The following is a 16,167-nucleotide window of genomic DNA, read 5'->3' as shown; positions in this document are numbered from 1 at the left end:
TTATAGAAGGAGAGAGTTAGGAAAAATATTAGTGACTGGAGTAAAGAGAATGCAGCAAAGAAAAAATGGGATAACTGTTTACTCTAGAAAAATATACAAGTAGAGACATAAAATCATCATAACCTATTGGGATCAGCTCTAAACAATATTTACATAGTGACAATAATATAAAAAAGATAAATTATTTAACCAAAAATAATTTATCTCTCCTCCTCTGTTAGGAGGAGAGAAGGGAAGTGTGTGTGTGTGTGTGTGTGTGTGTGTGTGTGTGTCTGTGTGTGTGTGTGTGTGTGTGTGTGTGTGTGTTAGGAGCAGGAAGGGTGGTATAACTAAGATAATTTCTCATTTTCCATAATAGGAAGTGAAGGAATAAGGCCTAACTTTGAAAAATAAAGAGATAATGGCATATTTTGATGTGTAAGATAAAAACTAGAAGAAACAGCTAAATTAGTTGAAGTAATTGCCTCTTGAGAGCCAGACTTCTGCTAGGGTAGAAGATGAAAGAAGGCAGAGGCTATTTTTTCTGTATATTCTGGGATGAAATCTTTCTCCATACACATATATTATTTTCATAAAAATAAAATAGAATTTAAAGGTGGAAAAAATAATAGGGGGTATAGATAAAGATATCTGTATCATAATGTTTATCAATATATCCTTTGAAATTATAATTTTAAAAAAATCTACATTTCCAATATAGGACATCATTAAATTATTTGAAGCAAATTTAATTATTACAGAAGTTGGAAAAAATACAGCTAACTGTGTTTGGATGTATCAAGAATATTTGACATTGAAGGAAGTTGAAGACATAATGTTAATTGAAAGTGTAGGGCAGAAAACTATAGTTTAAATTTTATAAATATGTATAAAATTCAGAGGAAAAATGTTGAGAAGGAAATAGATGAAGCTGTTAACCAATGGTAACTCTTAAGTGATAATTCTAACATTTTTCAGACTTCTCTGAATTTTCCAAATTTTCTACAAAAGAAGTGAACTGCTTTTATAATCAAGGGGAAATATGACATTTCAAGTAAATTGATGTATTTATCTGAAAGCAAATTTTACTCTTCAAAACCAGGCCACGCAGAAACAATATCTACTAACTCCAGAAGCATAGTTCAGCATTGTGTGTTACTAACAAAGAACAGGTTATCTCATTGATACCTCAGTCCTCAAAAGAGTGAGACACTGAGCAAGAACATTTTAAAGAGATGGTCAAAGGGTGTTCAAGCAATAAAACAAGTGAGGGGTTGGGGAGTAGTAAATGAGAGAACCAAGAACAGGAGACCTGTAAGCACAGAAGATGCATTTCGCCAACTTCCCTATTTAAAGAGACCTCTAAATTTTTATTCTTATGCCCCATAAGTTAACTTTCAATAAATCTCATTTCTTTTTTTTTTTTTTTACTTTAAATACATTTGTTATTTTGTTTGGTTTTTGATTTTTGATTTTTGTGGTTACATCGAACGTGTATATACATATATCTGTGGGGTACAGGAGATGTGTTGATATAGGCATGCAATGTTACATAATCACATCATGGAGAAGGACGTATGCATCCCTTCAAGCATTTATTCTTTATGTTACAAACGATCCAATTACACTTTTAAAGTTATTAAAAAATGTACAATTAAGATATTATTGACTGTAGTCACCGAGTTGTGCTTCTTTTCTGGGTCACAAAGATTTGTAGCCTTAAATGTTTCAGGGTCTAAAAGTTTCAGGATACAAAATTAATCTGTATAAATCAGTAGCCCTACTATACACCGACAGTGGCCAAGATGAGAATCAAATCAAGAACTCAACCCCTTTTACAATAGCTGCAAAAAACATTAAAATACTTAGGAATATACTTAACCAAGGAGGTGAAAGACCTCTACAAGGAAAACTACAAAACGCTGCTGAAAGAAATCACAGAAACACAAACAAATAGAAACACATCCCATGCTCATCGATGGGTAGAATCAACATTGTGAAAATGACCATACTGCCAAAAGCAATCTACAAATTCAATGCAATTCCCATCAAAATATCACCATCATTCTTCACAGAACTAGAAAAAACAATCCTAAAATTCATATGGAACCAAAAAAGAGCCCACATAGCCAAAGCAAGACTAAGCAAAAAGAACAAAGCTCGAGGCATTACATTACCTGACTTCAAACTATAGTATAAGCCATAGTCGCCAAAACAGCATGGTACTGGTATTAAAACAGTCATATAGACCAATAGAGAACCCAGAAATAAAGCCAGATGCTTACAGCCAACTGATTTTTGACAAAGCAAACAAAAACATAAAGTGGGGACAGGACACTCTATTCAACAAATGTTGCTGGGATAATTGGCTAGCCACATGTGGAAGAATGAAACTGGATCCTATCTCTCACCTTATACAAAAATCTACTCAAGATGGATGCATCAAATACTTAAATCTAAATGTGAAACCATAAAAATTCTAGATTATAACATTGGAAAAGCTTTCTAGACATTGGCTTAGGCAAAGCATTCATGACCAAGAACCCAAAAGCAAACACAACAGAAACAAATATAAACAGACAAGACTTAATTAAACTAAAAAGCTTTTATGCAGCAAAAGAAATAATCAACAGAATAAACAGACAAGTCACAGAGTGGAAGAAAATCTTTGCAATCTATATGTCCAACAATGGACTAACATACAGAATCTACAAGGAACTTAAGTTAGCAAGAAAAAAACAAACAATTCCATCAAAAAGTGAGCTAAGGACATGAATAGACAATTCTCAAAAGAAGGTATACAAATGGCCAACAAACATATGAAAAAACGATCAACATCGCTATTTATCAGAGAAAAGCAAATCAAAACCACAATGCGATACCACTTTACTCCTACAAGAATGACCATAATTTAAAAATCAAAAAATAATTGATGTTGGTGTGGATATGGTGAAAAGGGAACACTTTTACACTGTTGTTGGGAATGTAAACTAGTACAACTACTATGAAAAAGAGTGTAGAGATTCCTTAAAGAACTAAAAGTAGATCTACCATTTGATCCAGCAATCCTACTCCTGGGTATCTCCCCAGAAGAAAAGAAGTCATTATACAAAAAAGGTACTTGCACATGCATGTTTATAGCAGCACAGTTCACAACTGCAAAAATATGGAACCAGCCCAAATGCTCATCAATCAATGAATGGATAAAGAAAATATTAGATATATACATATATACCATATATACACATATATACCATATATATACACATGCATATACATACACATGCACACACACACATACATATGTACACATACACACACACCATGGAATACTACTCAGCCATAAAAAGGAACAAAATAATGGCATTTGCAGCAACCTGGATGGAATTGGAAAGCATTACTTTAAGTTAACTAACTCAGGAATGGAAAACCAAACATCCATGTTCTCACTCATAAGTGGGAACTAAGCTATGAGACTGCAAAAGGACAAGAATTATACAATGGACTTTGGGGACCAAGGGGAAAGGCTGGGGGTGGTGAGGGTGGTGAGGGATAAAAGACTACACATTGGGTACAATGTACACTGCTCAGGTGATGGGTGCACCAAAATCTCAGAAATCACCACTAAAGAACTTATTCATGTAACCAAACACCACCTGTTCCCCCAAAAACCTATGGAAAAAAAACAAGCTTCAGGGACTACTTTTAATGTTTGTATCACCTTAGAGAGGAGGAGAATGTAGGCAGCCCCAACATAAGTAAAAAGGGAAAGCATAACAGAGATTCAAACATATTTTGGCTATGGAGAGCTGTAGCTTTTAAATGGAACAAAATAGCAGTTTCCTGGTAATGATTGAAATACCTAGAAATTCAGAAGATGGTAACCAAGGAAAGAGGTCCTTGATATCCTTATTCAACTAGAGCCACTCTACAGCTTATATTTTTGAGAGGTCTCCTAAGAATTCATTTGAGTCAAGAATTCTGCAACTAAGAACTCTGAGCTCAGTCATATAGTATCAAACTACCTAGCAATTAGTTGTCCGTCTTCCCATCCTATAGCCTGTGCTTATGTAACTCATACACTCCATTTTATAAATGTTAGCCTCTGATTCATACTGAGTGTGTCATTTCAAAAAATTAAACCAGCTGGACATATCTCACTGGAAGTATCAGGAAGGAAGGAAGCGTAAGTAATACGGTTGGTACCTGAATGCAAACCCTCTTCAAAGTAAGTATTCATTCTATGATTAGTATATATTTTGCATCATTTGCCAAGTACTTTTAAAAATACATACTTTTCCAGAGATAATATTTTTAAGTTAATTATGTCCTACAATCACCTACCCATACAGTGTACCGAGGCTCCAAATCACCACAGTCCTTTGCAAAAATGTAAGAACAGTTTCCTGGGAAGTAATAGTAGATGCCATCAAATGTTTCAAAATGATACTGTCCCCAAGTTTTACAAATCCCATCTCTGCCGTTGCCCATGTTTGGTACTGAAAAGAAACAGGATAATATTTTGTAGACAAAATGAATTACATGTTTCTAGCAGTGTTCAGTCAGTCATCGTAAATGATTTTAATTTTCATTCAAATTTCCTTCCTTGGTCTATATCACAGGAAGAAATAACTAACTTAAAATTACCAATTGTTCTCAAAACTATCAAAGTAGTTGATAAAACAGGGTTTCCGAGTAGTTGTGAAGAAGATTTATGTTAGAAAGTTCCTGAATTTTTGTTTCCAAAAAAAGATTCTAGAAGAAAAAAAAAAGGAGTATGGAAAACAATACAGTAAAAGGTGATAGTAATATAGCAAGTAAGATGGCTCAGAAAAGAGAGAAATGTCACCACTGAGTGTCCTAAAGATTAGCATACGCAGCATCAGAGTATTCTAGTCTTTCAAAAATGGCTTTTCTATGGTATCCACAGAGAAAAATAACCATTGACCAAAAAAAAGTCATATTTATGTGTCTGGGACCTGGATGTGGGGAGCATTAGTCATTCAAAGTATGCTGGAATTTGGCTGGAGTGGTGGCTTGCACCTGTAATCCTAGCACTTTAGGAAGCCAAGGTGGGCGGACTGCCTAAGCTCAAGAGTTTGAGACCAGCCTGGGTAACATGGTGAAACTCTGTCTCTACTAAAATACAAAACATTAGCCAGCAAGGTGGGGGGCACGCATCTGTAATCCCAGGTACCCAGGAGGCTGAGACACAAGAATCCCTTGAACCCAGGAGGCGATGGTTGCAGTGAGTCAAGATGGCGCCACTGTACTCCAACCTGGGTGACAGTTAAGACTCTGTCTCCAGAAAAAAAAAAAAAAGGTATGCTGGAATTTAACAATTCATGACCTCAAACTGGCCAAATTTCAAGCAGTATTTATCTTAAATCATACAACTGCATCTCCTATTGTCATGCCTACCTTTTTTTCTTACCCTTGTAGATAATCTTCTATTCCATTTTTGTTCTCTAAACTATTCTCTTTAGAATAATATGAAAATCAGTAACATTCACTGAGCACTCAATACGTGTAAAACATTTTGATACACTCTGGGGCGGGGTGCATAAAGATAAGGGTGACTCTTTACATCTTGTATTTTTGTGATTCCCACCTAAATTTATTAGCCTTGGACAACTGTGGCCTTTTCAGGAAAAAACACGGAATTATTCATTATTCAGGCAGTCTTCCCTGACAGTATGCCTCACCTCTGCTTCATATTTTCATAGCATCTTGTACTTCACTTTACAGCACCTGTCACAAGTTTAATTATTGTGTATCTGTTGCGTATTTATCACCTTCTCTAGACTGCAGCCTCCAGGAGGACAGGAACAGGTTTGTATTATTCACCGTTGTATCCCTAATGCCTAGCCTGGGATCTAGATGCCAGTAAATATTGATTAAACAAATGAATATTTATTGATTATGATTGACATAGAATCCTTTCTTAGACACTGTGGATAAAAGGTTTATTAAAAAAAAAAAAAAAAGCCCCTGCCCTTGAAGAAGTCTCAGTACTATTTTTTAACATACAAAATGTCCAATTAATTAAAGGTCCAAAAGAATGACCGGCTCCAAATAAAAAAATCTGTTTTATAAAGCAAAAGGGAGATGAATGAGAACCTGGTTTTAATAGGCTATTACTGGCTGGGTGCAGTGGCTCATGCCAGTAATCACGGCACTTTGGGAGGCCTAGGTGAGAGGATCACCCAAAGTCAGGAGTTCAAGACAATCCTGGCCAACATGGTGAAACTCCATCTCCACTAAAATACCAAAATTAACCAGACATGATGGCGAGTGCCTGTCGTCCCAGCTACTCGGGAGGCTGAGGTGGGAGAATCGCTTGAACCCGGGAGGCAGAGGTTGCAGTGAGCCAAGATCGTGCCATTGCACTCCAGCCTGGGTGACAGAGTGAGACTCTGTCTCAAAAAATAATAATAACAATAATAATAATAGGCTATTAGTATAGAAAGTGGAAAAAATACTTGAAGCAATAAGAGAGTTCAATGAGAAGGGATAGTGGCCCTATGTACTTTTGTTTTACATTGTTTCTAAATTACATCAAATAACTGAGAATGAATTGTGGGCTCTCTAGGTAATATACGACCCCCAATGGATGAACATTATTATAGTAAATTATGCCTTAATTTTTTCCTTGGTATCTCATAATTCTCTCATAAGCATCTCTGAAACTTACTGATCTGGCATCTTGTCCCAAGAGCCTGAAATATTTGACAGTCACATGTTCCAGTCTTAGAACAGAAAGCTCCATTAAGGCATTCATAAGGACAAGAACCTGAGAGGGAGAAGAAAAAGTGATCTTCTGGCATCCATTTGTTCTTTTAAGCATAATATGTCAAGATACAGCTTGGACAAATTGTAATTACTATTAACTTAAACAGAACTCTCGGCCTCTTGCCTTGCTAAGCTAAAGAACTAAACCCATCAAGTCTCTGTCTAGTTCATTTTATTATGTGTGCTGTGAAGCAAGAAAGGCAGGCTTTCACATCTCAAACTACCCTGAGGGCAAAGGTTAGCCCCTTTCAAGCAAATCAAAGGTCAAGTTCCCATGTAAGGAATCTCTGTCCCAGATGATGAGAACCAGAAATACACAAGCTGCAGATGATTCTGTTGATGGAGTTTGGTGCTGGCTGCACATCCCATCAGCTACTCTTACAGGAGCAAACACTCTATTAAAGAATAGGGTCTCTCGTGCCTGTAATCCCAGCACTCTGGGAAGCCAAGGCAGGCAGATCATTTTAGGTCAGGAGTTCAAGACCAGCCTGGCCAACATGGTGAAACCCCATCTCTACTAAAAACACAAAAATTAGCGGGGTGTGGTGGTGCATGCCTGTAGTCCCAGCTACTCGGGAGGCTGAGGCAGGAGAATCGCTTGAACCCAGGCAGTGAAGTTTGCAGTGAGCCGAGATTGTGCCATTGCACTCCAGCCTGGGTGACAGAGCTAGACTCTGTCTCAACAACAACAACAAAAAGAATCGGGACTATCATTAACTTGAGGGATCAGGCAAAGCATAAAACTCAAAGGGAGACTCCTGCTTTTGAAGAGAATGATTAAACATTTCATTTGAAGTTTGTATATTAATCCTCAGGCTCAATTACAAATGACACATTCTTTGAAACCTATGCTGCCAGGCGTGGTGATGGACACCTGTAATCCCTGCTACTCTGGAGGCTGAGGCAGGAGAATCACTTGAACTCAGGAGGCAGAAGTTCCAGTGAGCCGAGATCATGCTACTGCTCTCCAGCCTGGGCGACAGAGCAAGACCGTCTCCAAAAAAAAAGAAAAAAGAAAAAAGAAAAAGAAACCTATGCTTAAATTTTGATGAAGCAGAAGCCAAAGTCACTACTGTCACCAAAAATATTATTTCTTTCATGGAAAGAAAAATTATAAAATTGTCCCAACAAATTATGTTAAAAAGAGGAAGCAAGTAACTGTGAACTCTAACCCTAATTTTACCATCATCTCCTAAGTGAGTTTTAAAAATGCAAATGAATCAGTGAAAAAATTTCCTCTAATAAGGAGAGAATAAGAGGCAACTGGCAAAACTCAAGCAGGAAGAATTTAACACTTGAGGAGAAGAGAGAACATCTTAATTCCCAGAAGATAGTTATATAATTGATCATTTGACCACAGTTCTGCCAAAGGCAAGAATTTGAAAACCCGTATGTTTCCTCTCCACCTTAAGATCCATTGATCTAAAATGTCTCTTTACTTTTAAAAATGCACAAATCTCCAAGTATATCTTAAGTGAGGAAAAAATATGCTGTTTTAACTTAGTCCATCAATACAGGTTAAAAAAAAATGATGTTCTTCATAAACTTAAAAGCAGTTTTTTCCACTAGGAGCACATCTATATTTACCGTTTATCTTAGATCACGGTCTTGCATTTTTCTGATGAAGAGATGCTAAATATTTAGATAAACAAATGTATTGCCTTTAAAAATGTATTTACAGTCCTGCTTATTCTCCTGAAAACAAGTATCAAATGAAAACTGGTGAGGATCATTGTTATTTTAAACACAACAATGATAATTTCTATTTCATAGTTACCACTCAAATTAAATTTCAAACTACCATCAGCATTCTTCTTAATGGAAATGGGGAACTGGTAACAAAAAATAGGGATCAAGTAATTGATTCACACAAAAAAACAGTTTCTGATATTCAGTGACATCTTCCCTGGTCATGCAGTTATCAGGTTTGTCTAAATGTTTGGCCCTGGTTATTCTCAGAAACAACTCAAATTTCTCTAAGAAGTGAACTTAAATTATTACTAGGTATTATTACCATCCTGACTCACTTTCCTTCATGTGGTTTATGGAAACAATGAATACTTGATTCAATATATCCCCCAAAGGGATTTTCTGAGAAAGCAAATATGAAAACCTAAGTATAAACACTGACCTTTTATTTTGCTCTCACCCCAATTAATAGCATCATGGAAAAAGTATCTCGGAGAAGTAGCTTCAAACTTTGAAAGAAAGAAATGAGAACGCAAGACAGTTAAATTATTTAATTCAAGCCAAACATGCAAACTGGTACATCTAGAAAATAACTACAAATGCAGAAGTGATAAAGTGCTGACTTTATACTTTCTGGGGTTATTGAGGCTTATCATCTCCATGAGGCAGAAAGGGTGCCTCTGAGGTTGTGGTGAGAACACCTCATTCAAGTCTTGGTTTTGCCTCTTACATGACTTTGACAAGTCATTTACTTCATCTGCTCTCTGTTCTGTTCTCACTTCCCATCCTCCCTCCCCTTCCCATCACCCACTCTTTCCCCTAGCCCCCAATCCCTCCACCTACCTCGCAACCTCATGAAAGAAGCCTGGTTGGAGTCTAACCTTTGGAATTATTGACTGCTTTGCCTGCAGAAATAGCAGTTCTCTGACACTTCCAGGTGCAGACAGGTTTGGAAAAAAAAAATGTGTAGGGCTGACAGACCTACAGACGGTGATGTCCTGCCTGCCTGCACACCAATTGGTAAAGAAAACATCCACAGAAGCATCTACTGTTTCGGTGCCAGTGTGTTACCTTCAGGCTCCAAAGAGCTGACTCACACTTTAAAGTTCATAGAACGTTTAAATATATCTTTTTATAGAGCCCAAGGTAGTTCAGAGTAGTGGTAAATAGCATGAATTTTGAATCAAACGGAGCTGGATTAGAATCCTGACTCCGTAATTACTTACCCTTAGGCAAGTTTCCTAACCTCTTAGTGCCTCTGTTTACTCATCTGTAAAAGGGGAACAATAATGGCACTTCCCTCGTTGCATAGTTAGGATAATGAATTAAAGCCATGTACGTAAATCTTACATACATAATGCCTCACACAGAAAATTAGCAATAAAGAGATTTATGTCAATCAATCTAAGCAATCCAGATGAAATTGTAAGGTTTTTAAAAGATCTATATGGCTTAGTAGCAAATAGTTGTGGCTTACTAAAACTAATTGATTGTGGATTATTATTCCAACTCCACAGCAGTTGAGTGTATGGGCTGGGGCAACATTCTTTCCAATAGCACTTATATTTCACCAGAATAAACACACTCAAAACTTGCCAAATAATTGTCAAATTAAGTAGTAGATGATATTAGAAAAACTGAAGAAGGGGGAAAGATAAGAAGGATGGGAAAATGAGCCATGTGACTTCAGGAACAAAGTTGTTTCTCAGCAGATTCTCGTCTCTCTTATGTTAAGTTTTATTCTGACATTTTCCATCTCAGTACTTTTTTCTTTAACAGGAAAATCTACCCAAGCTATATCTTTTTTTTTTTTTTTAAGAGATGGGTCTCGCTAAGTTTCCTGGGCTGGGCTTAACTCCTGGACTCAAGCGATCCTCCTGCCTCAGCCTCTTGAGTAGCTGAGACTGCAGGCGCACGCCATCATGTCAGTCCATGCTATATGAAAGACACATTCTCTCACTCTTCGAAGATTTCTTTCTGAACTCTTTGCCCCACACAATGGTCTCAAGTTCACTGTCTCCTGTTCTCAATACTCCCAGGTTTTATCCTCACTGTTCAATCTCCCCTTTTTGTTCTTGCCTCTGCCTTCAAACTAAGTTAGACGCAACAACAGTCTATGACCTCGATTCCTTCAAGACAGCAAGTCTTATTCTCTCTTCAGCCACATTGCTTCTGGCTGCCTAAATCTGACACAGCCCCGGATATTACTGGACACCAAAACCTTCTTCCTTTGGCTCCGAAATGATTTATGTCTATCCCTTTAATGGAAGCCAATCATCTCTGATACTCACTAAAAGTGTATAATGACTTCTACTCTACCTCATAGGGCCTATCGCCTTGAACAAATTATTCAACCAGCTCAGCCTCAGTTTCCCAGTCTATAAAAGTACCTGCCTCACAGAATTGTAAGGATTCAGTGAAATGATGTGAATGACACACCAAGAATAGTGCCAGGCACATAATAAGAGTTGTAAACATGCAGGCCGGGTGCGGTGACTCACGCCTATAATACCAGCACTTTGGGAGGCCGAGGTGGGTGGATCTCCTGAGGTCAGGAGTTCGAGATCAGCCTGACCAACATGGTGAAACCCCATCTCTACTAAAAATACAGAAAATTAGCCAGCGTTGGTGTTGTGTGCCTGTAATCCCAGTACTCAGGAGGCTAAGGCAGGAGAATAGCTTGAACCCAGGAGGCAGAGGTAGCAGTGAGCCGAGATCAGGCCATTGCACTCCAGCCTGGGCAAGAAGAGTGAAACTTTGTCTCAAAAAAAAAGGAAAAGAGTTGTAAACATGCTACCTGTTTTTACTATTAGGCAAAAACTGAAAACACTGGATAACACTAGAGGAAGATAAAAGTATATAATTTGTTTTTCGCTCTATATCCTTTAACCTAACTCAATCCACATCTTGTTTATGGAAATTAGAATGACTCCCTAGCACACCACCTTTCTGGCTACAACAATATCCTATTTATCCAGCATCCCATACATCATAATACATTTCACCAAGGCTAATGTGTGACATGCAGAGCAGATTTTGTTTATTTATTGACATATTTGAAGTCAGAATGGCATCTTACATTTATAATTGGAGCATATTTATTTTTTATGTCATATAAATAATGGCAAATGATTGAGGTTGTCTTGGATTCAATGAACCAGTTGCACAGAAATGACTTCTTCATCAGACTACCTCCATAACAGATGGAGTTTCTAGGTAACAGGCACTGCTATTCTTGTTTCTATCTCTAGCACTGTCCTTGGTATGTCATCAACAAATACCAACTGAAAAATGAGACATGGTTCAAATGGGAATCTGTCTCCCAAGGGTGTTTAGAGCCAAGACTCCCTCAGACTTTGTTGATGCCTCTCCTCACATCCTCTCAGCCCACCTCTGAATTCACCTTGGAATTCATCTGGATTTCTGTGTACACTGAAAGCCTCCAACTTCAGCACTAGGTTCTTTCTGCCTTTGCCTGACGGCAGAGTCCAAGCAGAAAAGACTATAGAAAGTGCCTTCCTGGAGATTTTAGGCTCTCCAGAGGCTTCCCTCAAGCTAGAAATTTTTCTAGGACACATTCTACATGGTTCAGAAGTCTCCAATAAGACTGAGTTCCAGCTGCCTACCGCAGAAAGCCCCTCATTAATACACCCCATATTTTATTTTCTCCCTTCTTCACATCATTTTCCTTTCTCCTTTATTTGTACACTTCCAAATAAATGACCTGCACCTAAGTCTATGTCTTAGGGCTTGCTTTCAGGAAAGGAATTTTTGGAATGTAATGCAAATGCAAAAAAGTCCCAGGCAGTAGGTGCATGTATTCACATGACTGATAAAAGAGGACAACCCATCCTTCCTCCTTCCTGATTACACCTCCGCAGGACGGAGAGAAGCCCAGGGAAATACAGTCTTTAGATGGGAAATCATTGCAGCGCACAAATACACTATTTACAGAAGTCTGCGTCTACCCTTTCTTGCTCACCTCATTGCCAACATATTTCTGAGTCATTATTTGCACACTTATCTACCTATTGATGCTCTGTTTTCCTAGAGCAGAAGAGTGAATCTATGGATAAGAATGGCCTTGTAACACATGAAATTCCAATTCTAAACAGCGCAGTGCAAGATTATGACCTCATTGCCCGCTGTTGAAACCTCTTCTTTTAAAAATTGTTCTGAAAATAAATGATTTTGACACGTTTTCTAGCCTGAGGAAATAGAAGTACAAGTCTCCTGCTGTTCATTCTTGCTAAAAGGGAGTAAAGTATACAAATCCTGAAAACATCTAAATGGACAACAGTATAACCCCAATTTGACACTTAAGTATATCAGTACACAAAACACTTTTTAAGAAAAATAAAAATATGTTTCCATTCCATAGACAATCCTTTGCCTATTCTGGTATGAGAGGCGCTCCAACCAGAGTGGTTCCACCTTGAATAGGGGCTGGGTAAAATGAGTCTGAGATCTGCTGGGCTACATTCCCAAGAGGTTAGGCATTCTTCGTCACAGGATGAGATAAGAGGTCAGCAGGACTAGTATCACGAGATACAGGTCATAAAGACCCTGCAGTAAAGAAGCCGGCCCAATCCTGCCAAAACCAAGATGGCAATGAAAGTAACCTCTGGTTGCCCTCACTGCTCATTATACTCTAGTTATAATGCATTAACATGCTAAAAGACACTCCCACCAATGCTATGACAGTTTACGAATGCCCTGGCAACATCCAGAAGTTACCCTATATAGTCTAAAAGGAAGAGGAACTCTTATTTCCGGGAAATTCCTGTCTCTTTCCTGGAAAAGTCATGAATAATTCATCTCTTGTTTGGCATATGATTAAGAAATAACTACAAGTATACTCAGTCAAGCAGCTTATGCTGCTGCTCTGCCTATGGAGTAGCCATTCTTTTATTCCTTTACCTTCTTAATAAACCTGCTTTCACTTTACTCTGTGGACTTGCCCCAAATTCTTTCTTGCATGAGAACGAAGAACCCTCTCTTGGGATCTGGGTCAGGACCCCTTGCCAGTAACACTGGTACAAAAAAAAAAGGTCTCTACTCTTGATAAGAATAAACCAGTTCTGTCTTCTAACCAGACACAACAGCATATCAGATCTGTCTTCTATTTAACTACTAATTGTCTTCAATTAACACTATAAAATACACAAATTCAGACATCTATCACAAAATGCTAACAAAAACTATTTGCAATTCAACCTTTAACAAAGACTTCCTTGAATATTTAAGCTGCTTGCTATGTAAATACTCAAATCATATTCCTTTTCAAAGAAATGCCTTTGCTAAGTTAGGATTCTGTATTTTACCATCCATCTTTTATAGAGAAATATTTTTAAGCCCATCCATTTGAGCATTCCAACCAGTTTGAAGAAATTGCAATTATCCAATATCCTTCATATGAAGGCAACCAAGCAAGAAGGTCTCCTCAAATGCAGTGCTACACTGCCCCTCCAAAAAAAAGTTACCTATTCAGAGATACCCACAATTTAGATTTATCAGACATTATAAAAACTTTCTGTCAGGACATCAGGATGTATCTGATGCCCTTTTGCAGTATTTAATTCATATTATTTACACCTTTTTCGGCCCCTTTTTCCATGTACATTATACTGTTGTCATTGTCCTAACTGATATTGTGCTTAATTTTTAAACTACTTCTAATTTTCTGGCAAGTACATGGGATTAAATGCCTCAAGTCTATTAGTAGGTAACTGAGCTGAATAGCAAAAAGAAATGTATTTTATTCCAAACAAGTTGATGTGACCTGAGCATGAATTTGATGGTCATAGAAAAGCAATAGAGGTTACTTTGCTTCTTCCTCCTCCTTCCTATCTTGTTCTTAGCATTTTATTCCCCTCCACAAAGGTCTCATTGTTGAAGTGACAGCAGAGTCCAACACAGAATGGATTATTTCTCTGCCTCTCTCTCCACCTGAAGCATAACCTACCTGTGCTGCTAAAAGAGCTCTTTTCTGTCGATTTTCATTAAACCCGTTTCTGGAAGAAAACAAAAAGAACTTGTATAGTCAAAGGCCCCTAGGCAACCTGAACAAGCCTTTCCCGAGAGAGCTGGTGTTTTCCTCCTGATTTCCATCACTTTATCAAAGAGGTCTTTCTTGGTTTAACATTTAAAAGGTCCTCCCTCCCCTTTCTGGAAGGGTTAGATTTGGGTGGTGGTGCTGTCTCATTTTACAAAATTCAGGAGTGTCCCCAAATTTCTCCAGTCTTTGATGTAAACTGACTTTTAGGAAGGAACTTTGAGATAGAAAAATAAACAAAAGAGTGTAACATTGTAGCACCAACCCTTGCAATATTTTCTCCACATGATTTTGCAAATCTAGTGAGGTCAGTATTTGTACCTTCCCTTTTTTCAAACATAGTACTTAATTCTCTCCTGTGCTATGTCATAAAGGGCAAGTTAACATTAATGTAAGTAAGAACATCAAATTGTAATTTATCAAAATCAAATGGCTAATAATTCACTAAAGTATATATTTGCTTTATAATGTTTTCTGTTTTTGTGTTATATTTATCAATAAACATTTTATTTTTAAAAAATCAAATGGTGAATAGAATTCTGCTTTTTATTAAGCGGATCAGTTTAGTACAAAAAATGATTTTCATTATTTACTGCTAAAACAATTGTTTATTTTAATCATTAAAAACTGTGTGACTCTGCTAAAAATGAACATAATACATTTGTTATCAATAATGTATATTAATAATAATGTAAAGGATAATAGTATGGAATATAACTTTTTATTACAAACCTTTGAAATGAAAGTAATATCTTTTTAGTACCAACAGCCACCAAAGACTCCTCTCATAATTAAAATGAAAACAAATACTTTGTAATTAAAAGGAAAGGAAGTATTTTCATAAATAAAGAAATGAATGCTAGATCATTTTTAATCTGTAGAAATGTTTTTTAAAGTATATTTCACACTTTTTTGTAAAACATTTCACTTATCTTTTTCAAAAGCAGATCTAGTTGCCTGCTGAGATTTGCTTATTACCATTAACTTTTTTTAGAGGACACAAAGAACAAGAAATACTCACTTTGATGTTCCCATCAATATAGATGATGCACAGATATATTCTGCCAGAGACAAATATATAAGAATGAAAAAAAATTATCCAAATATGTTGGCTACATGTTCTAGTTGTTTAAAAGAACATTTTAACCTAAATTCTAAAATTCTGATCGAAGTTTGCTGTTATTTTTGCATTTTTTAGAGGGATTTGACCAGCACATTTCTTGTGAGACACTGAGTGACTGATAAGCTAAAAAGAATGGGCCGTATACATGGATTTACACAGAGACACCATGCAATTGAACAGGCTCTAGTCTTGGAATCAGAGATCCAAGTTTTAGTTCTAGTGCTACCGCTTAGTACATGCCAAGCTTAAACAAAATACCAAGCACACCATAAAATGATGGTGTTGGACAAGTTATCTGTAAAGTCTCCTCAGCTCTCAAGATTCTGTGACGTCGTTCTCCTTGGGGTTTCAGTTACAACTGGAACTGGAAAATAGCACCTTTGACCTCTGTAGTCTTTTGTACTTAAGCAATTTCTCCAATTTCGTCTACAAGCTCCAAAGCATACAGACCTTTACAGGGATTAAAAATCAACAACTGAAAATAAATAAATCCTTTCCCCATTTTGTTAGGTATGATACAGTGCTTATC

General features: G+C 37.1%; 1 protein-coding gene across 1 annotated transcript in view; it reads right to left on the bottom strand.

The window, feature by feature from the left end:
* Positions 1–16,167, bottom strand: part of OTOGL (otogelin like) — a 165,707-nt gene that overhangs the window by 148,709 nt on the left and 831 nt on the right. The window contains exons 2-6 of the mRNA XM_028829753.2: positions 15,537–15,576; positions 14,426–14,474; positions 8,903–8,969; positions 6,674–6,772; positions 4,324–4,478 (exon numbers count right to left, since the gene is read on the bottom strand). Coding sequence (XP_028685586.2) covers positions 4,324–4,478; positions 6,674–6,772; positions 8,903–8,969; positions 14,426–14,474; positions 15,537–15,576 — 410 coding nt within the window. The remainder of the gene's footprint in view (positions 1–4,323; positions 4,479–6,673; positions 6,773–8,902; positions 8,970–14,425; positions 14,475–15,536; positions 15,577–16,167) is intronic.

Source organism: Macaca mulatta, chromosome 11 (assembly GCF_049350105.2).
Source record: "Macaca mulatta isolate MMU2019108-1 chromosome 11, T2T-MMU8v2.0, whole genome shotgun sequence".
Taxonomy (NCBI): domain Eukaryota; kingdom Metazoa; phylum Chordata; class Mammalia; order Primates; family Cercopithecidae; genus Macaca; species Macaca mulatta.
This window is presented reverse-complemented; position numbering and strand designations above follow the sequence as displayed.